General features: G+C 37.8%; 1 protein-coding gene and 1 long non-coding RNA gene across 2 annotated transcripts in view; one reads left to right on the top strand and one right to left on the bottom strand.

Annotated features, from left to right (window-relative positions):
* Window positions 1–1,507: 1,507 nt before the first annotated feature.
* LOC121317907 lies at window positions 1,508–18,015 on the bottom strand. Its single transcript, XR_005950549.1, has 3 exons — window positions 17,863–18,015; window positions 2,175–2,230; window positions 1,508–1,554 (listed from the first exon to the last, which is right to left on the bottom strand). It is a non-coding gene; the product is annotated as an uncharacterized LOC121317907 (long non-coding RNA).
* Window positions 18,016–19,844: 1,829 nt separating this feature from the next.
* LOC121318363 (tyrosine-protein phosphatase non-receptor type 12-like) overlaps window positions 19,845–27,164 on the top strand; it is a 40,459-nt gene continuing 33,139 nt past the window's right edge. Inside the window, exon 1 of the mRNA XM_041254937.1 lies at window positions 19,845–20,201. Within this exon, the coding sequence (XP_041110871.1) occupies window positions 20,103–20,201 (99 nt within the window). The 5' untranslated portion in view covers window positions 19,845–20,102. The remainder of the gene's footprint in view (window positions 20,202–27,164) is intronic.

Below are 27,164 nucleotides of genomic sequence, written 5' to 3'. Positions count from 1 at the left end.
TGTAAGTATATACTAGCAAGTTTATATCTGTACAGCAGTGCATGCGACTGTACTGCATTCAGAAGCATAGCTTGGGAAGAGTCCAAACCAAATCTACCGACATTCATTGAAAAGCACATACAAAAAAAGAATACAAAACTGGAGTAACCTTCACTTCGAAGGTTTTCAGATCATGTTTTTTTTTTTTAAATGTGTTTTATGATGAAGCCACAAATGTATTACAAAGGTTTTTCACATGCGTCCATGCGCCACCTACTGCACTGTTTTAGTACAGTACTATAAGCAATTTAATTTAGTTCTCATATGTGGGTTCCACAGTCTTAGATTATCATATAAAATAAGGCAGTGGGTCTGTTATGATGCTGGTGGAAAACTTGCAAAGTTATACCACAAACCTATGTGTGCAGTTTTCTCCACAATGTAAAAATTAAGAAAAGTGCTAGGTGTTCCAGATTAGGAAGAACCATTGAAAACCTCTGGAATGTGTTCAAGAGGAAGATGGATAGTCACTAGCCATCAAACAAAGCCGAGCTGCTTGAATTTTTGCGCCAGGAGTGGCATAAAGTCACCCAACATCAATGTGAAAGACTAGTGGAGAGCATGCCAAGACGTATGAAAGCTGTTCTTGAAAATCAGGGTTATTCCACCAAATATTGATTTCTGAATTCTTCCTAAGTTAAAACATTAGTATTGTGTTGTTTAAAAATGAATCTGAACTTATTTTCTTTGCATTATTCGAGGTCTGACAACACTGCATCTTTTTTGTTATTTTGACCAGTTGTCATTTTCTGCAAATAAATGCTCTAAATGACAATATTTTTATTTGGAATTTGGGAAAAATGTTGAAAAATGTAGTTTATAGAATAAAACAAAAATGTTCATTTTACCCAAACACATACCTATAAATAGTAAAACCAGAGAAACTGATAATTTTGCAGTGGTCTCTTAATTTCTTCCAGAGCTGTATATTGTAAACTGTATCAATTGCTGTATTATATGAATGCTCTCTGAGGCCTTATGTATGCTCGTAGCAGGATACACAAGGAAACATTGACAGAGCGCGCTTCTTTGAGCATGTGACTCGGTGATCATGTGATAATGCAATTCCCACAAAAGGCGATGTGGTTTGAACAGCAGTTACAGTATATGCACAATTTTATTGATACGTGTGTAGAGACTACTTCTATGTAACATACTATCACAGTTGCACCACTCAATTTTAAAGACTCCCTCCATTTTCTGACATTTAAAGAGGAATAATCATAGGTTTCCTTAAAAAAAAAAAAAAAAATGTTTTTTTGTATAGGGCCTGTTCACAAAGCTTTAACTGAAGAGTTATACAAATTCTGTCTTCATGTATAAAGTTTGATTATTCACGAAACTGTTGTAGACTGTTGTCTGTAAACAATGAATATTGATGCGCTGGTTAGATCAATAGTATTGGCTCACAGTACAAGCGTTAGGATTGCATCAGATCAATCCAAATGATTTAAAACATTAAACAGCACTCTTACCTGCCTCAAGATGCTTGTTTGTCCTGTAGGATATTGACAGCTTAAAAAAAAAAAAAAAAAAAATCAACAACACTACAACACACTATATAAATTGATTTGAGTCATAGCACCTTGGTAGTGGTGATTTGTTTTGTTTTTTTTGTACAAATGATCAATCAATCACAGTTAATATAAAATAATCCAATGCCATGTTTTTAATGCTTGCTGGTATAGTTTGAGCAGCCAGTTCCATTTGACTTTGTATGGGCTGAAATGCTCACACTGCTGTGTCTTATTGTTCAGGTCTGTTAGCTGAAAGTGATGTGAAAATCCTTTCCTATATGATGGCATTTTTTTTCAATTGGGAAGTTCACATGCGGCTTGGATAATTACCGTTGTACAATATTTATAAATGTTTCCAAATGAAGGACAAAACAATCCAGCATGTGCTATTAAGTAACCTTTAGTGTCTAACATGAATCCTTCTTGCTGGTCTCTATGGAAAAACAGACTACTGTTGTGATGAACATATCCAGCAAGCTCCTTTCTTTGTTGACCGAACAGCTTATTACACAAACCTCCTTGTAAAAAGTGAACAGCAGATTGAAAATTAAGAGGAATTAAGCTTGTGCTAACATGTTTACTTTAATCTGTTAATTCTTAAATGTAGGGAGAGCCTACCTTGTTTTGTTTTTGTGAAAGGGTCATAGCCTCCAATAAATGGCTTCAGATGTTTCCTGTCAATGACAATAATACTTACATAAATAATTTCAAGTTGAAATCTTTGAACAAATTTATTTCTACAAACTTAACAGTTATTTCCGTGATGACAGACAGGTGCCTCCAGATTCTGATTATCTCAATAGATAATTATCTCAAAAGATTATGCTGAAGTATATCCAGATGCGCTTCTCCTGATACTGTATGTAAAAACATAGTGTGACATAATAGAGAGACAGACAGATCCCTTCATGTATTTCCAAAATCTGTTACTCTTAATAACTTGTGCTAAAAAATACTGATTGCCAGGCAGATTTAAATATATAAATCAATATTCCGATAATATCAATAACCTGTGTTACAGAATGTCCACAGCAAGTTTCATCATATATGAAGAAGTGCGTCTCAAGATATATGTAAAAATGTGTGTTCCATACTGACAGATTGATGGACAGCCCCCATATACTCAGATATGACATACTCAATAATAACTTGTGTTCAAGAAGGTATTTGCAAAACTCTAGCAGGGTTAGTCCATCCAGTCCTGGTCTGCGCCAGCCCTGTTCTGAACTGTGCAATTGAAGCAAATAAACATGAACTCCCCTAAAGTAGTTGACTATTTCATTGCACTTGTAAATCCTTTACCAGTGTTTTTACAGTTATGTGTCAAATGCACTCAATACCTGTTTGTTGTCTGGAAAACAAATAATAATCTACACTGATCTTTAAAAGGTGTCAGCGTTGGAGTGATTCGAGTAGGTTAGCTTCACTTTTGTCTGCCCCTTTAGGAGAAAAAGTGATTATAAGCTCTACAGTAGCTACATTTATTATGTTTGAGTTAATATCAACCTCAGTCGACCCAGAGTTTACTATGTAAAACCTTTTGACCACAAGATGGCACCCTCACCAAAAATAACAATTCTAAAGGTTATAAAACCTGAAGACAGATACATAATCATTCTCAAGGACGAATTGCTTTAACAGTATTCTGTCACCTACTAACAGCTGGCATAGAAATATTTTGACATTGCTTGAATTTGTCTACAAGCTGGCCTATTTTATTCCTTGCTCTGGGTAAGATGACATTAAACTGTGCAAATGTAGACAGAGCACTTGGATATTATCAAGTGAGTGAAACAGTTGGGGGGCTTTGTGGAATAGGCTGAGATTCCTTTCAAGTCTCACCAGATGGAATTCTTCCAAGCTCAGCAGTAACATTCAAACTCATGGCTGTGAAAGCCCTGCGACTAGTAAGTTCTAGTGGCCTCAGCCCAGTCCTTGTTGATAACATAAGCCATGATCACAGCTGCATGTCAAGTATCAATGTCTGACTTTAAACCCCTTTAATGTTTTTATTCACTTTGCTTTTTTTTCTGCAGAGTTTTCCTATCCAGAGCTGTTAACCAGGCTTCTTTCATGAGTCATACATTTATCACAGTGTGTTGTAACTTCTTCTTTCCTGTATAATGTTTTCACGGTCACTAGCGAGCACAGCTATTGTTCTGCTTTTTTTTCCAGCAAGGAGGATTTTAAAACTAGCAAGACAATAAAGCAAAGAATGTCAATTTTAATGCTGCTTAACTATTACAGCTACAGAACAAAGCTAGTATTACTCACATTTTGCATCAGTAGATAAGAGATGAGATCCTCTCCTGCTCTTCTGCAATTAATCAACAAACCTTTAGAAAAGTCAAACCTATGGTTTTGTAATTCTTGCAGGATAGACTATACTGCAGAAAGGGAAGTCATGGGTTTTAATCTGAATTACCTGACTTCTCTTTAAGGCATTCATTTCAGACTAATTACAGAAATGAAATTCAGACTCAGCAACTTTATATTGGTTATTCTTCCATTGTATTGGGCAACTGCTAATATTTCAGTCTGCTTGTGGGATTGTACACCACTCACCAAAAACAACAGAAGCTGATACTTTTGGAGTGCAGTGTATTTCTAACATTTTGATCCACTGCAGTGCTTTGACTGACATCTCGGGCCTTATCACCACCCCAGGTGTGGTATATCTCGTGGGAACCACATGGCCCATGTGGTTTATACCTTACATATATTACAACATATTTATTAGTATTTTATTTCTGTATATATACTTCAAATATTACACTTTTAAAAGATGTATATCAAAAATAAATACCACAGTTTTAAATGTTGTTAACAGCTCTCTTTTATCAGGTATTGTTCCTAATTCTTTCAAGACAGCAGTAATAAAACCTTTGCTCAAGCCCTGCCCGAACGTACTTAATAAATACAGGCTTGTATCCAATTCCTTCCTTTTTTTATCCAGGGTGTTAGAAAGAGTGGTGACGGAGCAGCTCAACAGATTTCTGGCTGCACAGGACATTTCTGAGAAATTTCAGTCTGGTTTTAAGCTGTATCATAGCACTGAGACAGCACTAACTCAAGTGGTAAATGATGTGGTGTGGTCCTCCAATGTGGGCTCACCTTTGGTTGTTGTTTTATTTGGATTTAAGTTCAGCTTTTGACACCATTGATCACTTTGTTTTAACTGAATGTGGGGTCCCCCAGGGTTTGGCCCAATTCTATTTTCTCTTTATATGCTACCCTTGGGTAATAATATTCGTAGACATGGAGTTTATTTTCACTGTTAGCTTTACCTGTCCCTCAAGCAGGGTGATGAATCTGCTGCTAATATTTTGAATACCTGACTTGCTGACATCAAAAATTGAATGTTTAAAAATGTCCTTATCCTAAATTCAGAACTCTTATTTGAGGCACACATTAAAATGTTAAAAAAAATAATTTAAGAAGCATGATTGATAGATATTTTTTCTAGACAGGATGCTGAGAGATTGATGCATGCTTTTATATGGTCAAAACTTGATTATTGTATAGGTCTTTTAATTGGTATTGGTAGCAATCAGGTATCTCGTCAGCAACTTCTACAAAATGCTGCTGCATGAGTTTTAACTGGGACTAAGAGACAAGATCATATCACTCCTCTGCTGGCATCCCTACGCTGACTTCCTGTCTGATTAAAAATACATAGCCTGGTGTATCCAGTTATCTAAAATGATATTCTCTTGTTTCTATATGCACTATTTTACATTATTTTATGTTTCATTTATTTTCAATACTTTTAACTATTTTATGGGTAGTGTTCTTGTTATCATTACCATTGTTGTTACTGCTTAGCGTCAGGGGAGAGAACATTTTCTTGCCTGAACAGGAAATGAATAAAAAACTATTTACTTTCTACAATGCTGCAGGAGCGCTTTAACTGGACTAGGGCAGATATCGATAGTACACCAAATTTTGTTGAATTATTCAGCTATAATTGCAGACTTTGTCACTGTAATAGCTGTCTCTGTGAGTGCTGTAGTAAAATGCAATGCATTTAATAATGTTGTTGTTGCCCTATTTGAAATCCATGGTATCTTAGGGCAGTATTACTGATAAGAATAGGGAATAGGGGCCCAGGAATCAAGCTTTGCGTAGGGCCCCATTGCCCTCAGCATGCTAGCTTATTACCATGCCGTGTCTCTCTGTGCAATGCCTGTGCTTTACTAGGCTTTTGCTATGTTTTTGTACCACAGCAAACTTGTAATAGTTCCAAACCTTTATAAAAAAAAATATAATAATTCATGTAAAAGTTTACCATGGGAAATTGCCAGGTAATCTCTCTGTGCACTGTGCCTTTCTTGTGCTTATACAATGCATTTGCTATGTTTTTCCATGGTCAGATATGTGTTTTCTTTTCTTTTTCTTTTTAGCACGCTCTGTATGGAATTTACTATAGTTGACTGCTTTACCATTCTTTCACTTTGTTTTCACCATGAGATATATTGTAACAGCAATGCAAAGGGGATTTAACAGTAAATATATAAAGCATGACATATGAAAAATAGTTGGAGCCTCTCAGGTAAAAGGCTGATTTATTCTCCAAATTATAACCTGGCACATAACCCTATAGGTGAGTGTAGCAGGGCTGTAGGAAAGCCCTGCTGTTTGATCGTATTGTTTGCCCCTGTGTTATTTTGTATTTGTTTATATTTATGGATGACAGCGAACCACTGTGTGTTTTGTTTATTGTTGTGTATTTGTGTATATAGATGACGGCAAACCAAATTAATGAAATTATTTATTTGTTGATAATCGGGAGATGGTCACCTGTATTCGGGTGGCTGCACGGAGGAGAGACAGAAAGAGAGAAGAGAGAGAGAGAGTCTTTGACTTTTAAGATCCTTTATTTAAACATTCAAATAAAATCCATTAAAATTCAATAAAGGTAAAACACAACAAAAATTAAGATTCCTACTGCCTCAGCAGAATTAAAAAACCTAAAATACATCATGTTCTCCTTAAAAACAGATTTTAAACAGAATAAAAGGATAATTTAAAAAATCAATAAAAAAACAGTGTTTTCTTTCTGTTAAAAACAGATTAAAGCCAAAATTAATAAAAACTCTGTAAAACAAAACAAAAAAATAAATAAATAAAATTAAAATTTGAACAAAAACTGGAGCTCCCCCTCATCACTCACATCACACAAGGCGTCTCCCACACACTACCTCTCCTGGAAGTCCTCCAGGTTATTATTTAGTTTAAAAAATTCAAAATCCACTCTTATCCGGCTGACCACCAACACCCTGAACTGCAGAACCCGGTCCCAGAGATCCTGTTCTTTCTGGACTTTAAAATGGCTAATTTTGCCTGACCCATTATACAATTTGTTAAAACACACCTGCTTCTCTTTTTAAAACTGTAGGGAACCCCAAAGATAAAAATCTGTTTATTGGACTCCTCACCCAGGCCCTGTAGGGGCTTTTGTAAGAGATGGAAGAGTGGTCCTAGCCTAACACACTCGCTGTGCATGTGGAACACTGTCTCCTCTGCAGAGCAGAAACAGCACTCTGAGCTATTACTGGAATCAACTCTGTGGAGAAACCTGCCGGTGGACACAATACAGTGCAGGATCCACCACTACAGGTCCCCCGCTCTCTTGGCGAGAGGCAGTTTATACAGCACCCTCCATACTGGCCTGTGCCCCTCCTCTACCTCCAGACATGCCCTCCACCTTGAATATACCAACCCCCTCAACTGGTGAAAATGTGATATCTTCACACAACAGGTAGATTTTCTTACTCCCTGCTGTGTGAAGAGTTAAGTCTTTAACTGTGTTAAAGTTGAGTAGCGTTCCCTTATTCCCTCCATCCCCCTCTCCTTCACCTACTGCTGGACACACTAGCAACCCTGGAAAGATGAAGTCTTGTCTCTTCCCTGTGCCTCTGGACATCTCCTCCCTCAAAGCCTCGCTGAGCTCGGGGGAGAGAGCTTCTCAGCTCACTAATCAGCCTCTCAGAGTGCCAGCCCAGCCGCCTGGCCTGCTGTGTAGCAGTCAACCAGCAGGAGAGGTCAAGGTTGATCAAATGGCTCAGCCTGGTCACTCCTGCCCTCACAAAACCGGCACAGAGAGTCATTGACTGAAAGAAACGCACAGGGAAGAGCGGATTGAAGAATAGGGGCCCCTCCAATAGGACCCTGCCTGTCAGAGACCCCTCATCTCTCTCCACCCTCACTGCTCTCCAGGCATCTAAAACACTCAAGTAAAAACAAGGGAGACGTATTTTAGCTAATCCAGTACTCTCAATTAAAAACAGGTGTTTGCCTATCCCCAGCCCCCCTACTCTGCTGAGAAAAAAACAAGCCAGCCTCTTCCAATGAGCCTCCTCCCCAGTGTACAGGAGCCTCTGAACCGCCTGCAGTCTGAAGGCTGCTAACCTGCTGGCAATACTGACCAGCCCCTGCCCCCCTTCATCAGTGGGGAGATACAGGACTGCTGGCCGCAACCAATGTCTCCCGCTCTAGAAGAACTCCAGCAGTATTCTCTGGATCTCTTGCACCATACTGCGGGGAGGGTCCAGACACACCAACGTGTGCCACAGCATGGAGGCCACCAGATTATTAATCACAAGGACCCTTCCCCTAAATGACAGCTGGGCCAGCAGTCCCCTCCACCTCTGCAGCTGCCCCCTCACCCTGTCCACCAGGCCCTCGATGTAGTGTCTCAATATCTCCGTCACTGCACACAAACACATTCATATCAACTGCATATGAAGACACCTTCACTATGACAGGGTAGGGTGAAGAGGGCACCGCCCAGCCAACCAGCCTACCCCTCAGTAGGTGCAGCAGGGGCTCTATGGCCAGTGAATAAAGCATTCCAGACAGGGATCAGCCCTGCCTAATACCCCTGCACACTGGGAAGGGTTGACTCAGCCCATTGTTGATCTTTAAAATGCTAAAAACATTTAAGTATAAAAGCTGAATGTAAGAAATAAAAATAAGGCCAAACCCGAAGGCTCCCAGGGTTTTAAAAGGTATGTGTGGTCGACCCTGTCAAATGCCTTCTCCTGATCTAAAGAGACCAGCCCAACATTCAAATCACATGTATTAGCCATTGATAAAAAAGTCTCAAATTAAAAATAAATTATCAAAAATAGAGCATCCCGGCATACAGTAAGTTTGGTCCATGTGAATTACAGCTCCTATACATTTTTTTTATCTATTGGCCAGACATTTTGAAATTATTTTAAAATCAGAACATGAAAGCTAAACAGGCCTCCAGTTTTTTTTAAAACACAGGTCTCCTTTCTTGGGCAGTAGTGTGATTACTGCCCTCCTGCAACTGAGGGGCAGTTCTTTATCCTGGAGGCTCTCTCCCAGCACCTGCAAAAATTCTTCTCCAATCACAGTCCAGAATTTTTTCAAAAATTCAGCGGGCAGTCCGTCAATGCCAGGAGCTTTTCTTTTTGAAAGCTGTGTAACAGCAGTGGTCAGCTCCTGATATGTTATCGGCTTATCTAATTGATGTTGTTCTTCTTCGCTAAAGGTGGGCAAATCCTGAAGCAGCAGGTCCATATCAGGTTGGTCATATGGCTCTTTACTATATAACTCAGTATAAAATTTTACTGCCTCCCTGCTAATATCCTCCCGGCTGTACAGCTCCCTGCCGTAAGGTATCCGGATGCAATGCATCTGCCAGCTGTCTGCTCTCTTCCTTTCCAAGCCAAAAAAGAAACTGGAGGGGGTGTCCATGTCTTTCAGTTCCATGAAACGAGAACACACCAGCACCGCCTTCACTCTCTCCTTCAGCAGGCTGCCCAGCATGTGTTTCTGCTCCTTCAGGGTTTGCAGGGTCTGCTCCTGGTGGTCTGTGTCCAGGGTGCTCTCTAACTGGAGAATTTTAAGCTCCAACTCTCTCACCACTGCGTTCAGTGACCCAGTTGAACTGAGTGTGTCTTGCTGGCAAAATATTTTAATCTGTGTTTTGCCAATGTCCCACCACTGCCTCATATTTTTATAGAGTGTTTTTTCTTTTTTCCATATGTTCCAGAATTGCTTGAATTGCTTTACAAAAACTGTGTCCTGTAATAACTATACATTAAATGCCAGTAGGAGGTGCTGTGAGAGTCAATGGTAGGTGTTACTGTAACTAACAAGCAGTGGTGGTCAGAAAGACTACTTGGAATGATGTTGGCTTTAATGAATTTATTCAAATGAGTGTGTGACGTGTAGAAGCGGTCTAACCTTGCTCTATATATTTGTTGTGAGCGACAATGAGTCCAGGTGTATTGCCTTGCATTAGGGTGCAGACACCTCCAGACATCAACCAGGCCACTGAACTGAAGAACTGCAGCTAATTCACTGGAGGATTGGGGATTGGGCTCCTCATTGTTTCTATCCTTAGTAAAATCAACGGTGCAGTTAAAATCTCGGCTGTGGTGTTGGCGACTCCATTAGATTCGGCGGCTCCCTGGTTTCTGCAGACTCTGGCTGCCGCTGCGACGGGGGAGCCGACTCATCCTCCCGCTCACACCCAACATCCCCAGCCTCCTCCGTGTCATCAGTACCCTGCTCCTGCCTTTCCTCATTTCTATTTTTTCTCGGGCAGGCTCTCCATTGGTGTCCCTGTTCCCCTCAGTTAAAGCACAGCATTGTGTCTGAGCTGACAAATACAACACAGCCCGTACTCTCCACACTGAAGCTCCAAGCGACATCAATCATCTGCCCTGGGTTATTCAGCAGTAAAAACGTCTGTCTCCGAAAAGACAGGACGTGCTTAACATTAGCATTTTTACACCCTAATGGTATGTTTTTAATTGGGAACACCAGCTTGCCATACTGGGCAAATTCATTCTCCAAGATCTCATTTTTTTTAAATGGCGGCACATTTGACATAATAACCTTGGTAACAGGGGTTACTAAGGGGGACACTTGAATGAAATCTCCTTTCACTGAAAATCCCTCCTCCACCAGTTGATTGACCAGCGATACCTCTTTTTAAAAGATGACAAATCTCTTATTCATGCGGGAAGCCGACACCATGTTCTCATAGCCAACTACCTCTCCTACTGCCAGCAGGCACTCCTCCACCGACAAGTCGGTATCCGACAAGCAGCTAACCCTGTGTCGGTGGCTGAGAGCCCCCAGCCCTCCAGAGTGAGATCCCATAACGTGTGTGTGTGTGGATGTGTGATTGTAGATGACGTCATTCGTACTATCTACACACACACACACACACAACACTACTCAGTAAGCAGTAAAATGCAAACCAAAACAAACAAAACAAGCTCTTCCCACAATCCTCTGCGAGAGGATTTATTTTTGTTATTTAATAAACAGCGGAGAGAGAGAGAATAGGATCAGTGAAGGTATTTATTTGTGTTACTTAGTAAACGGCACACGCCACGTCTTTTTTGTAAACTGATGCTACCTGACCTGTGTGTGCTTCCTTCTTCTGGTCTGTTATCACCGCAACGCCATTTCCTGCCACAGTGAGACTGGATGTGATACTTGATCCATCCCCATCTCCATCTCCCCCACTTTTCCTTATTTTTGGTGTTCAAGGTCAGTTCATTACAATACCCTTTTTATTGAAATCAAGGGACTGATGTAAGCTTAAGAGCTATGCAAATTACTCAACAAGCACAAATAATGAGCTGCAATTATGATAATGAGGGTCATAGTGAATACCGCCTGTGCATCGGGCTATTTAGCAGCCTTACTTACAGCCCAGAGGTGAGGTGAGTTAGACAGAGAGCAGTAGGAGCTGTATGAGATTTGTGGAGCACAAAAATCAAACCAAATAAAAAAAATGTCAGGACAGCAAAGTCCTCTTGGCACACGGAAAAGAAAAGTTTTCTGAGGAGGAGTTGAGAGTCCTTACGCCTGAGGTCACTCAGCATGAAATTTAGTTATTTGGAAAAGCCTCAGCCAACATGTTATGCTACCAAAGAGGCCATATGGTTCCCTGTAGTGAAGAAAGTCATGCTCTCAGTGTTACAAGGAGGACAGTCAACGAGGTTATGAAAAGGTGAAATTCAACTATTAGGTCAAGGATGACCTGCGGAGTGAGATGATAACACCTTACCACCGCATCCGCTGGAATCCCAAACAAAGTGACCCTGGCTTTGAATATGCTGGGTCTTCTCCGTCTTACCCTTCTCCTCTGAAGGTTTTCCAGACTGTCCTCAACAAGAGCCAAGCATTACTGCAACAGGATGTGTACCGCAGCAGCCATCCTGAGGCCAGTGACAGGTCTCTGAAGGTGTGTGGTTTTATATAGCTCTTAATTACTTGCTTCTACAATGGTTTGCACCTTGTAAGATGAGGTGCAAAGTTTTTGTAGGATCAGCAATTGACCATGCAAGCCAAAATCCTTACATCACATTATAATGTTTGTGCCTTCTTAGTATTCCAAATCCCATGGTCTTTTCTTCATTTGAATATATTTCAGTATCATTTAAATGGATTAATTATGGCAAAGTGCTAGTTTGATAGCAGGTGCAGAATGGCAGATGAAAACCATTTTTTACATATGCTGCATTTTTTGTGGCCTCTAGAGTCGGTTTGTGCCAATTCTGATGGCAATATGAGGCAGAGGCAAATCACTTTGCATGTATATTTACTTCAGCCCCCAAGTGAACCAATCAGCCAGCATTTTGCACATCTTCAATACCTTATTGTTTTAACACTCCTCTGCCCATGCCAACAGACCCTCTGGCACAGTGTCACATGCAGACCTCGTGTTATTTATATCTGCTTGTGTAATCTGAACCTCTGTTGAGTTGCCGGCTCCTCTTTTTCTGGTAATGCAGATAATCTTGTCTGGAAAACAGGTAACAACACTAAACACTCATCCCTTTCCTTTTATCAACAAATTGCAACACTGGCTGCCTAACACTTATGCAAGATAAAGACGTCTGACACTTCTACAAACCAATTACCCCTGTGCTGCAAGGCAAAATACCATAAGCAGAGTAATTGGAAAGTGTTGGTGGGGGGAGGTTCTTCTGTGAATCTGACAGTATATCAAATAAGGTACATCTGCAGTATATTTTTTTAGTACAGTGCATAGCTAGTTTTGACTTTTAAAATGATACAGATAACTCCTACCTTTAGGAACACAATACTAGACAGACTCACTTACAGCCACCAGGAACAAATCTGTGACGACTATTTTAATAATAGTTTCTTAAAACTTATGGTACTAACAGACATTACAGTTTTGGAATCATCATATGTTGTCATATTTTGTTGTTTTATTAATTGTAGAAATAAACAGAATGGCAGTGTTTGAAAGTAGGCCTTGTTTTCAAATTTCACAGTTATTTGAACTGATAATTCTACATATTTAAACACACTGTCCTATTTCCAATCTGCATCAGAAAATAGTTTCAATTGAAGTATTGATAACACTTTATATGAATCCCAGAAATAAACAGTAGCTGATACTACATTGAATTTAGCACAGAAGGGTGTCAGTAGGCATGTTTAATTGCTAGCATAACACAGGAAAGCTGTTTAAAACCACATCCATAAACTGGTAATGTTGACTGTACTGTACATGCACCTTTAAAGAAGTGCATAACATGTTTTTCTAATGTGGCTTGTTGGCAAGGGGTGATGATGACAAGCCTGGCTGCGATACAGCGGCATTTATTTCATGAACATTCTTTTTTTTCCTGGGTTTGTCAGGACTTGTTGGTGCACATTCCTGAACTCAGCTGCTATGTGTTTTATTTGGGTTCTTGCATAGTTGTGCATGGGCAGAAAAGGATTTCACATGTCCCAGCACTCTGTCTTTGCATTTCATTTCATATCCAGACAGAAAAAATAAATGCCTTTGAGTTATGTCTGAATGTTTTTGCTGTGTTATGGGGAAATGTTTTCTAAGTGAAGTTGGCTAGAACACCACATACACTTACAAAAGTATAAAAAGTTTAAAATATATGTGAATCATGTTACTACAGACTAGTTCTTGGATCTCTAAAACCATTCTTCCTCATTCTACACTTTTGTTTACATCACAGGACAATGATTATACTGTATGTTTTTTGCTTATGTCATGATTGTATCTTTCATTGTGTTTACTTCTTGTACTGGGGTTAAAAAGCAAATATTTTACCTTTTTACAACATTAGCAACAAACACTGACTATAAAAAGCTAACATACAGGGGCATATTTTGAAAATGCTTACTCTAGTCTTGTAATCTGCTTTATTTTTTTACAAGGAGACTAATTCATGGTAATAATACAAACTGACACCATTCACTTGGCTCGGGTCTCACAGGGAGCGTCACCAGGCTAAGAGATTTAGTTATTTCATCCTTTCTTTGTCACATAGTCCTTTCTGTCCCAGGATCAGTCTGGTTGTTCTTTGGACTCTCTGGAGGGCCACAATGTCCCTTTGGTGTTGTGGTAACTAAAATTGGACACAGTATTCCAAGTGCTGCCTCACCAATGCTATCTACAACCTTATGATAACCTCCTTGGATTTGAACTCTGCAATAATTTCCTTATTGGATTCCTAATTCACAAGCGAATTGCTAACTATGCATTTTCATTCCTAAGAAAAGCACTTTCCAAACTCACTAAGTTCCCATGAACTCTGGAATCAGCTGAGCCTCCTGGGTCCTGAACCTTACCAGTTCCTTTAGCACAAGATGCAAAACAAAGTTATGGCTCATCAGTCCCAGATTTACTGTTTCTTTTTACTATATACCAAATTTTATTTTTCATATTTTGGATTTCTTTGGGTGAATAATAAATCATGTAGTTTATTTGAACACTTGTGGTAATCTACAGTGGTGTACCTATTTACATGTTTTAATCTGTAGAAAGATTAAATTGTCTTAGTCAGTGAAATAGCCTTGTTGGATGCCAAGGATTCCAGCCAATAGAATCATTTCAGTAGCAAGGCACAGGACTGAATCTCATGAGCATCATCACACTGATATATTATTGTGTATGTTCTTCTTTCTAGCTCAGATTTTAACCGCTGTACAAAAGAGCCAGGCTCATTTAAACTGCAGGATTCAATCTCGTATAGAATCACTGCATCTCTTTCCATGGACTCCACCAGTGACCTACTTTTTCATAATGACCAAACCTGATTGAGTTATTGAAGGCTAATATGGGGAACAGGGGGACAGTTCTAAATGCTTTGGATTTCATGATACTGATACCAATATGTGTTATTTACATTGACTGGCCAAAGAATATAACATTGTATCCTGCAATATATGCAGATATGGGTCAAGCCTTTCATTACAACTATATAAGCTGTGTTTGAGTTGTGTGCAACTTTTCAGCAACAATCATAGGAAAGGAGAAGGATATCTGTGCCTTCACAGGGGGCATAAAAGTATGTGTCTGTGTCTATGTCCATCCAGACAAGTGTTTGCAGAAAACTACCACTGGAAAGCCACCCCCACCCCTGTGTATCTAGCCCATAGGCATGTGCAAAATATTGACAAGCAACAGGCACGCTACTGTGATTCAAGTCACAGAAACCTCCAACTCTGGACAAGGCATAACCATACCAGCAATGGACTGTGTTTTGCAGTGCATGTTGGGAGCACTGAGGTGGATGATAAGAAGCTTTTTTTTTGTGGTAAATGGGACTTAGCTATCCTGCTATTCAAGGGGAATGCTTTCCTTTCTCAGCAATTTTATAAAACAATGTTTCTCATTGCAGTTTCAGAGTCTTTGCTTTGCTTGTAGCACAGAACACAATCATTTTGTGTTGCTGTCTGTAGCTAGTGTTTTTGAAAGAGTAACATCATATGATAAACCACCTTACAAACTGTAGAATACCAGGCACCCTGCTCATTTAATATTATTACAGTTTTTGTTCATAATACAGTTTCTGTTTATTTTTACAATGGTTTGCTTTGCTCCACACTGACTCAGCTTGGGTAGGAGGGCATCTCAAACTGGCCTCATATTACTTGCTGCCAGCACCTTAGCTTTTGTAATTACCAGCAGAAATTGGCATTATATTTCTCAACAGTAATGTGCTAGCTACCAAACTCATCATGTCTAGTTTCCTAGACCTTCTCTTACAAAAGTTATCTAGTTCTCTGCAGTATAATATGTTTAAAACAACATGTTTGATAAAGGATTGTGAATTCATGAAGAATATATTTCAAAGTATAGACTTCATATCAAATATACTTCAAATGTAGGTCACTATTCACAAAGTGTTAACTTTAATGTTAATACAGAAAGGCACCTTTGTTGTCAGCTCTCGGGAAAACCAACAACAATTGGATGGAGACTGAATTACCCTCTTTTAAGAAAGTTCAATGCATTGAAAAAGCTTGTCTGAGCTATATCTATGTGGTACAGTAAGTATACAAAGGTTTTCATTCCTCAGGGCATTCAGTACAGCATGTTTTTGGTCATTGCTTTGTCATTGTTAATCAAATACTGGTATCAATGCAAATAGTTTAAAAAGATTAATCTTTTGGTCTGTAGTGAGAATGGAAGAAGAACGTTCTTGTAGTGTTTTCATGGAGAGACAGGCTGTTTTTTTTAATTTCAATGCTTATTCTTTAAAGCATACCAGGCGTATAAGCATTCTGCCAAGCTTTCGCCAAAAAAAAAAAAAAAAAAACTTGGCTCTAATATCCCTTTCGTTTAAAACTCAATGGGTGTTTTGTTATCATTAATAAGTCTTGTGAAAAAATCGGGTCGATTTCCTCTTTGGAAACACCAGCTGACTCTTCATTGAGGAGATAAGAACTGCTGTGAGGATTTCAATATGAAAAGTTGTTTTTTTATTTATATCTACTGATAAAAAAAAAAAAAATGAACAGTAAGATTACGCCCTATACAACAAATGGTTTAACACGGTAAATAAAATATTGCATCTTGCACAGGGATGTTTTTAAGAAGTTGTACACAATGGACTCTTGCTGCACTCACTGTACAAAGATTAACCTAATTTATTAGTTTAAAAACCTTGTATGCATTATACTGACTGTAACTGAGTGACTGTGTGCTGTTTCAAAACTTTCAGTCATGCCTTATTTTAAGGGGTAGTGTTTTTCTTTTTTTATTATATATATATATATATATATATATATATATATATATATATATATATATATATATATATATATTATAATTTTTAATATTAATATATGAAAATTATGTGTCTATATTAAAACTATGGTATACGATTTACACGAAAATTTTTGTGTAATAATTTAGATTCAATTTGCTGTTAAAAATAAATTATGACCAAACTTAGTTAAATAAAATTTATTGGTTAATTGTGAACATATTTATATAAATATAAAAATACCATATCGGTATTATTTTTAATATTATATAGATTATAATAATAATAATAATAATAATAATAATAATAATAATAATAATAATAATAACATTAAACATAATTGATTTAAATTAAATACAACAATAACAATGTGCCAGTAGGCATGGCTTAAATATGTCTTATCCTCCCTGGTTTCAGAGTAGAGTGGTTGGTTGTTTAGGTCTTGCCATCTATAGATGGTGAGGGGATTCTCAATGTTTACTTGGATAATAAGCTGTGTCTAGTGTTCCAGCCGATCTGATTGAACTCAGTCAATTGAATGGGACGTTATCAAACAAAAAGCAGCCCATATTAATGGGCCAGTAGGTACCTACTAGCCTACTAACCCCTAAATCTATCCCCTACACCTAAACTTAATGTCTACAACTAATCTAATGTCTACCCCTAACCCTAATCTCAACCCCTAAACCTAACTGTGTTATTATTAAAGTCATTTTTACTATGAAATCAACACCACTTTTAAGAGCCCTCTAGCGGCTACTAGTACATCCCATGTCTGTTAAAGTGCTTGATCCGGACCGAATCTACCTGCTGGGAGGCTACTAGGTACCTACAGGTCCATTCCTATGGCATGATTTTTGCTTGATAAAGTCCCGTTCAATCAACTGATCTCAATCAGATCTGGTGTGTGTTCTGTGTGCTGTTTCCTATTTTGTGTTGTGCTCAAACATGACATTCTGCCTTGACATGTGCTTCAGTATCTACTTAATATCATCAGCGATCAACAAGCTACCCTGAAGCTAATCCTTGGCAACAATTACAAGATCACCAAAACGGGATTGTGGATAATTATGAAAAACATTTCATATACTGTATACTTGCAATGCGCCTGGAAGAAACCTATATGGGTCTTACAAACAAAAGAAATGAGCCTGTACAATTATAAACCTTTACCTTTGTTTAAGTATGGTTAAAACATGGAAGCCTCAAGAGCACTGTGCTACCTCAGCTTTCAGATTCACCCTTCTCCTGTTTTTACTTACCTTGAGATTCTTCCCTTTAGCCTCCAGAAATATAAAGCATTTCACAAGAAGGCTGTGGCCATCACTCTTTAAGAAAGCAGGAGATACTGGGAGTCACATGACCTTTACCTCCCTCAAGCCACAAAATTCCAATCATTTAGTAAACAAGAAAGAATCCTGTAGGTTTGAGGAGTTTCTAAAATGACTGTTGCTGCTAAGGAACAGGAACTTTTTTTTTAACAGACTCATTTGAGTTTTGTAATACCGTTTTAGCTACAGCTTGTCCTAACCCTGCTTTATTATTCATTATATTGTGTTGCATAAGAGCTGCTTATGTAACTGCGCCCCCTGATCTTAATAGTTCATTTGGTCTGGAAAGGATCTTACTCTGTAAGTGCAGGTTTAGAATCTTACTATTCTTACAGTTTGTACTGGACACACTCAGAAACATCTCTAAGCCTGTTAAGATCAGAATGATAACAGAATAGTCTTAGCTCATTAATCCTTTTTTTTTTTTTTCATTTTTCCTACCACACTGAAACAGCACCATATTGTTATGGTTCTGTGCTCTCATTATATTTAAGAAATAAGGATTAGCATGGGATAACCCTCCCCCGAAGGGGAATATGAAGCACGAGGAACAGCAGGGTGTCTCTTCTCTCCTGGGTTAGGCTTGTCCAATGATAACCAACCTCTTGCCTAAGATCAATGATTTATAAACAAAAAAAAATCCTTTAGGGAAACATTATTCTGTGGCCAGTTACACCCAAAAACTTGCTCTTAGAAAATAAATACAATCATTTTATGGTTTTATTGGTTGAGAAAGTAGGTGAATAAATAGGAGCTGGACCATCACATTCAAATCAACCTCTAAAGCAGTTACAGTGTTTTTTCTAGATTATTTAATCATCAACTGAGGCTTTCAAGAACATATATACTGTATTAGAAAGCAAATATTACACACTGTTTAAAACAGGCACCCTCTGCTGTAACTGGTAGTCCTGTGATGTGTGCACAAGGAATCATTGTATTAATGTTCACTTTTGCTCAGCAAAAAAAAAAATAACCCCACCCCTTACTCCCACACATCTTTTCATGCAGTAAATAGCAACTAGTTCAGGACAAAGTTGAAACTAATTACTTAACCAGTGGTGTCTTTAAAGGCAGACTGAAAAAAATATTCCAGAAATAGACTGCACTATATATATATATATATATATATATATATATATATATATATATATATATAATATATATATATATATATATATGTCCATAAGCTAGATCAATACATAATAAGTGTGTGCATCTAGTTACATTACATTTATTCGTAGGTCTATACTATTTATGGTTTTCGTAGTTGCAAACGTTGTTATAACGTTATCAACAATACAATTAAAAAACAATAAAAAAAACTTAAAACATATATTTTTGTTTTTACTATTTTCACTCGCCAAACGAAATCGCCACACGACTCGTTTATGATTACGGGGATGGGGGCGCGAAATTTGGCATGACTCAAGACAATTGTATCAGTCTCCATTCCTGCTGCGGGTTATGGTTCATTGATGCTTCTGGTCCTTTTTACTTCTTAATTAAAACTACTGAAACTACTCTGGAACTATGCAGGCTGTCATATGTTTCATACATATGTACAGTTTAAACCCAGTTTTAAGGGAACATAAATCCAGTCAGTTGGCCTTAGCAATACAGATACCATCATCAGACCAATTAACGGAAAGAAGGCTTTTTTTTTAGGCAAAGCTACGCTCTGTCAGACGGTCTCAGTTGACAATGCAAACAACGAATAGATTCGCAGAAAGGCTGGTCGAATGTCTGACGCGCTTACTATCAAGCAGATGCTGAGAAAAGAGGAATTTAACCCAATCAAGTTTAACTACCTTTTCACTACGACCCAATCAAAGCTGATATTCCCTGAAAAGGGGCAGGTTGCTTCAGAGCGTCTTTTGGGGGCGGTCCAGCTGGTTAGTGTGATTTGGTTTAGTTGAGAATATTGAGGTATGAAGCAGTCTGTACGGAGTGTTTTCTTTATTTTTTAAATAGAAACAGTCAGAACTAAATTGGATTAATTCTGGTATCTAAGCAACAACTAGCTAAATATGGGACGATGCAAATGTTAAAGTGAAACTGTGGTTTTATTTTTTATATATAGTTGTACTTGTTTTTTTTTTTTTTTTTTTTTTTAGTTTTGTCCTTTTTCTCGTGAAAGCCGCTGCGTTTCGTCTTGTCTGAAGCGAAGGATGGATCAGGTGGAGATCCTGAAAGTGTTCATTCGGGGAGTCCAAGCCATGACTACCGGGGATCAAAAAGGAGAGGATAACTTCGGCAGCGACTTCATGGTGAGGAGGAGGAGGAGGAGGAGGAGGAGGTGGAGGTGGAGGTGGAGGTGGAACATGTGTACTTCCAGCCCCAAAAGATACAAGTGTAAAAGCTTGCCATTGGATCCTAATATTGCAGAGATGATAGTGGTCTAAGATCGCTACGGTAGTTCCTGTATCAGGGACTTTGTGTCTGTGTGGTGTGTGTTTCGGGAGGCGGTGGGTTAAAGGGGATGTCAGTTCATGACTTTGTGTCTGTGTGGTGTGTGTTTCGGGAGGCGGTGGATTAAGGGGGAATGTCAGTCCATGTCTTCCCTCTGACTCCCACCTCTGCTCGGTTCTAGGCTTTATATGAGGCCTAAGCTTGGTCCCACATCTCCATTCGGAATGCAGTTACTTAAGGTTTACAGCATCTTCACCGGTGATCTCTAAATACTTTTTTTTTTTTTTCTAATTTCTGCTTGTACTTTAAAATGTGAAACGGTTTTTGGTTTACAACGCAGTACTTGCATTCTTTCAAATCACGTCTAAGTGCTGTATTTGTAAGTAAAAATATTACATCAGACAATCATTTTCAGGGCAGGGGGGTGGGTCAAAATATCTCGGATTTTACAATCCCATCACAATTTTAGCATTGAATATGTTTTTTTTTTTTTCTTCCAGTTTGCGAGCTGATAAATGAAAAGGTTTGCCTATCGCGTATACATGGTATACATGTGAGTTTTTGTTTAGTTTAGTTGCAGGTACATTTATAGCTGTTGCGCGTAATTGTGATCACTGGTGTAATAACTGGATGTTTGGTTTTTATTTTTAATTTTAATTTTGATAAATCGGTGCTATACTGTATGTGTGTATGTGTGTGTGTATATATATATATATATATATATATATATATATATGTATGTATGTATGTATGTATGTATGTATGTGTGTGTGTGTGTATGTATGTGTGTGTGTCAGAAACGTCCCTGCACAAATTTATTTTAATCAGTTTAAAAAAAAAAAAAACCCAACAACTTTGATTTCAGTTTTGTACACACAGCAGTTACACATTTTATACGTATCTATTGGTGGGGTAGTAACATGGTGTTTTGTAACAGAGTATTGTCAATGTAAAAGTTTTGCACGTCTTCAGGGAAGGCAAATAATGAGTGATGTTAATGTTATCAGGGATTGTGTTACAAATTGTTGGGAGTTTTCGGATATTGCGCAAAGAACAGGGCGTTGGATCCACCGTGTGAGCAGGGAAGACGAAAGGAAGTGGGGTTTGGGAAATGAGGCAGTTGTAAGACTTCCCCAGAAATGTATTATACTGCGCAAAACAAGTCACTTATTTAGAAGTGACGAGCTATTTATAGCTGGACTGTAATACTGACGAAATAACACCAATTGTTGAAGCACCGTTTTTTATGTTTTAGAATAAATGGGATTGATCAAAACCAGTTTGTTATATTGTAGTCTTAGTAGGTTGTAAACGCAAAAAGGTCAATTAACTGTTATTGTGTATTTATAGTACATGGTTTTGTTACTGTTCCAGATATTATATTATGCATGTGTGTCACGCTAAAATACATTGCCTAGGGCTATAATTATGCTGTTTTATGGAAGCAGTCTGGGAGATTAGTTCTAATTTTGAAATTCCTTAATTTTAGAATACATGGTATACCGTATACTTTCTTGAATCTGAGAAAGCTAATTCATGTAAAATCAAATACACTACTGTAGATGCCACTGCCATTATAAAATTTATATGCCTTCAAACATTTTAGGATGGGCTCTGTGCATATAATATGAATGCTTTCACAGGGAATCAGCCCCTTGTCATGGTAGGCATTTCATGTCACATATTAAAATAGAAGATTTAGGTTATTTAATTTTGCACAGCTTTCCAGTTCACATTAAATGCACTTTACATATTTTTATGTGACACAATTCAAAAGACAAGAGTTGTCATTATTATACACACCAGTTTTTTAAGTTCTGTTTTCAGACACATAGCATGTCTTTTGTCCCTGCGGAAACCACAGTGCAAACTGAAATACTAATATGAAATGCAGTTGAAATGAATAGTTTTTAACCTTTTTTTTGTTTTGTGTTTTGAACTTTACCCCTGTCTGAAAGTTTCACCTTGTAAATATTTCACATTATCATTTACTTCCCACCGCAGCATAATTGTGTGCTATTTAAAATGTTTATAATATCAAAAATAGGGGGGTACCAATATCGTTGTAATGCTTCAGTGCTGAATACCTTGAGTACAAGACGGTATAAGAGAAGTGCTATGGTCAAACATACAAAATATACGCTAACACTAATAATTAATTAAAAAACTACGCACAGTCTCTACCCCCCCCCCCCCCCCCCCCCCCCCCCCCCCCGCCCTTGTATTTAAATTTCTCGAAAACCCTCTGGAGACGACAAATTTGTAAACACAAATTTACTGGTTTTTTCAAGTAATAATAATATCATCAGTAGTCATATCAAGTAGTATAAAAAATCATCTTCATTTTACACTGACTGACTATGGACGACCTGACGAACCTTACCACTGACATTTCGACATATGACGAACTGCTGTTGTTGCTGCAATGCAAGCTTACTGTATATGTCTCAAAAAGCCTCAATTACGTGTAAATAAACATGTATTTTTATTTAAATTATAAAAAACATGATTACAATTCTATAGAACATTTTTAAACTACATATGAATGTTTTATTCCATTTATATTACCTGTAAAATAATAGGATATTCAATCAAATATAAACAAGGCGGCCAGCTCTGGTGTGTCATCAGTAAATTAGTACCATTGACTATTCGAACCTTCCTTCGGTAATGTGTTCCAAACCATTTGAAGGTCAAAATTAACCCTTTGTTGCAGCCATAAAAGGGACTTGATGTAACTTTCTGATGCTTAGCACGTTCTATAGACTGTTTTTTCTTCCTTAAATTTTCCTTTGCAAGTAAGAAATGTGTTCATGTTTGACGAAACGATAACGATAATCTGGATTTACTCTATCAAACACCGAAAACTATTCAACCAGCCGCTATTTCTGTTACTAAAATGTAGCTACGCCTAATAATCAGAGCGGAAACTCACTCAATCAAAACCACGCATGTGTACAGGTTGGATGAAATTAACATTTGAGCTGCTAAACAAAAACGAAATTTTTATGCAGAGTGGTTTAGATATAATATAAAATTACCCTTAGAAGTACCCCCGGTTGAAAACCCCTGCATTAATGTTTAAAGGGCTCTTAACACTTTGTGCTGTCCCTTATTTTGCATTTTGTTGTGAGTTTATGCCTATTCAAATTACAGCCAGGATTAATCTAATGTAGGTAGGACAAGTAAAAAGCAGGTCAAAGCAGAAGACGAATGTGTTCTCTTGAGAAACGTTGCAGTTATTGTATGTAAAGTACTTACGTTTTTACTCTTCAATAATGATCAGAAAGCAGGGTTTCCATTTATAGTCTGCTTGAAATTTGTCATAATTATATAAATGCCAATACAGTATGTCACACACCAGTGAATCACTTGAGTGCTTGGAATGTGTGTGCAACATCCCAGATGGAATTGGTAAATTGCCACACTAATCCAGGGTTTTCACTTATTCCTGTTAGCCCAGATATTTGCAAAAGCTTGTATATTGCAGTGTGCGAAAGTCAGATTCAATGCACATTTGTAGATTTTTTTTTTTTTTAATCTCTTTAAAAAAAGGCACCTGTCTTTGTTTTACACTTCCAATCTGAGAATCACCTTTTTGTGGTGAAATGTACATATTTCTCATTCGAGCTAGAAAATGAATCTAGTTCATCGTGATGTATGAAGGGAAACTCGCATCTGTTTGCTTTTTACATGAACAATAAACTTCAAGCTGTCTAATTCTGCATGCATAATAACTGGTTGGTCCCAGACCAGTGTTGATTTTTCATCTGACCTTTGGGATTAAACAACAGTTTTTCCTTAGTGTTGCGGACCAAATATTTTTTCACAAGAAAACATGTTTTATTGTTGCAAAAAATGCATTTGAATGTTAAATAATTTGCAGTTATTATATTTTTGGACATTATCACACTAGAAAATGTCTTCCTTATGGTTTCTTTCACTTTATGGTTTACTGTGAAATGTAGAATATAGGCTACCCTTTTATAGTGCTTTTATTGAACTTTGTTTAAGTTAGAGTACTGGCACGTATAGTGGCAGCAAGCTATGTTTAGTCTTTTTTGGAATCTACTGTATCACCCAGTACAATACAGAAGTTACCATAAATTTAATTAATTAATACAATAAGGAATAAAAACATTCAATATTGAGATCTTTTGAGGCTACTGTGTGGTTATTGCCCAAAATGGCAGTTTTGGACAATTCTTTATTAGGCAAAATGCTCCAAAAACTGAAGATATCATTGCTGCTAATGTCATCTGCTGCTGTGATCGGATCACACAAGATGATGATTTCTTCAGTCAGTAACTTCAGCTGACTTCAACAATCATCATATATTATGAATTAAGTGAAAAGTTTGCTTTTTTGCGGGAGCATTTGGCATCAGTTACCTAATTGGGGAATGACCACATCTGTGATTGCTGGCAGGGACAGATTTAATTCCATCCCTTCCAAGCTTACATTCCCACACACACCATTTACAGCAGCAGCGCTTCTGCCCTGTATTAACAATTTTGGGTTCACAATACCCTGTAAGTCACAGTAATTGCATAAATACAATGCTTTATACTTATTGGCTTTAAATAGTGGTTGTATGTAGATATTTAGTATACTGTGTGGTTCATACTTTAAACTTTCTTTTTTTCTTCATAATCATTGAATACAGAGCTCTTCATAGTAAGTACTATATAGTGAGGGTTGTACAGCAAGATCAAATTTATAATCCGTGATACTTGCATTGTCTATCTAAAAAAAAAAAAAAAGTGTAAACAGATATCTTAGTGTATCTTGTACCATATTAAGTCTTATTCTTTTTCTGTGCTACATTCTTAGTAAAACAATCTAACAGTCTGACAACACAACTTTTGGCTTTCCAATATAGTTTTTACTTTTTACAGCAAGTTGGTCACAACTGTATAAAGGGAAATGATCCCTGAGCTTTGCAAGGCTAAAAGTACCCTCCGCTTTTACCTGCTGACATGCAGAGAGAGATTTAATCCATTAAGTATTCCTGTGGCAGAATTGTTACTATTTAAGAAGGGTTCTCTGTCGCAGATGTTGGCAGAAGTCAGGATTCCTACCTCCAGAGGAACCAAATTAATGTGATTATGGGATGGATCACCGCATCACAATCCCACATCCTGCTTTGTTTCAGAACTATGAAGTTGCTGTGCTCTGAAAAAGGAACCCTCATTTCCTGCAGCACTGTGCCACTTATTAGCAACCATGGTAAATGAGAACAAATGCTGGCAACTGCTAATTAAAGAGGAAAAATTCAATGGCTGCATTTTAGTGACCTCCAGGACTCCATGCCTGGTGTTTTAAAATATGGTTAAATAGAAAATACATTTGGAACTGGCAAAACAAGTCTTGGAGGTATTAATTTTTTTTTAAAAAAGAATAATACTTGTATGCTAATGGAAACATGTAAAATTGCAATTGCACAAATTGCATTGTAGTATGAGTTTAGGGTATAAACTTAAAATATTACGTTTAGAAGAAAATTTCTGAAGTACTTTTAATCACAATTTTCCTTTTACACTGAATTCTGTTAGTTGCATTTGAAATGCTTTGGCTTTTGTTTAATATATCTATAACAGGGTTTTCCCTGGGTAAAAATATGATCAGGGTGTTTCCTCATCTACTGTATCGTGTCCCAACAGGCCTGGGGTCAAGGGGCTGCCTAGGCCTCTAAGCCAAGGATGCAAAGAAAACATTGAAACACATACAAAATGAAATTGGTAAAACAAATTACTTAAAAATCTTTCACATACTGTACATTTATATTTCACAAACTTCTGTACTGTACCACACTTTTTTTGTGGTACAGTACAGGCACCTGTAAGTGTTCTGTACTCTTGGCATGGCTGTTTCTCACATAACAAAACTTTCCACTCGATAGGGCTGATGTAAGGATAGGTGTAGTGCAAACAATACGGCTACAAAATCCAAATTGCCGAGCGGCCAAGCAGTTATTTTGCACTGCTCCCTACGTAAGCTTAAGAGCATTGCAAATTACTCAACACGCACCAATAACGAGCTGCAGTCACGATGAGGGTCGTAATGAGCGCTGCCTGTGCTTCAGACTATTTAGCGGCCGCACTTACAGCCAAGAAGTTTAGGTGATTTAGGAGTACAGAGAGAAATAAGCGCTGTATAAGATTTGTGGAGCACAAATCAAAAGATTTTGGCTGCAATATTGGTGTTTTGGATCCGCGAATCATTTTGCACGTATCCTTACATCAGCCCTTCTTTGGTGACCTTCTCCAAATGCTGCATGCTTCATTGTATGGTTTGTTTCTTTTGAATACAAAAAAAATAAAAAATATCAGAAGCCATGCATATTTTGAGAACAAGTAATATGGAAAATGATCCTGACCAATAAACACAAGTGGGAGGGGGACAGGATGATGCCCTTTCTTTGCAAGTCTGTGGGAAAACCTAAGTTCATCAACAGCATGCCTTTCACCCACATACAAGGGAGCAGACAAAAATAAGTGCTGGGTTTCTGCTTGTTTGAAGATTATTTTATTTTACAATTATTGATTCTGCGTATCTTATTTCCTGAAAGCTGTGTTGGCTTAAACAAGATATGTTGACTTCAGATAGTAAGAGGTTTGTGAAAGGAACTAAAAACAGAAAATGTGCAGTAGAGGAATATGTTTTCTAAAGGAAATGGCTACACTATGACAGTTACTTCTTGCACTGCAGTAGTCCTAGTAGCCACAGGGTTTGTTTAGCTCAGGAAACCTTTCTAGCTATAAAAACTACCCCAGCATGTTCTAACAATGGTCAGCTTCAATAACTATTTGTTAATTCAG

Source organism: Polyodon spathula, chromosome 7, assembly GCF_017654505.1.
Source record: "Polyodon spathula isolate WHYD16114869_AA chromosome 7, ASM1765450v1, whole genome shotgun sequence".
NCBI classification, from domain to species: Eukaryota; Metazoa; Chordata; class Actinopteri; order Acipenseriformes; family Polyodontidae; genus Polyodon; species Polyodon spathula.
Note: the sequence above shows the minus strand (reverse complement) of the source record. Positions and strands in the feature narration are given on the sequence as shown.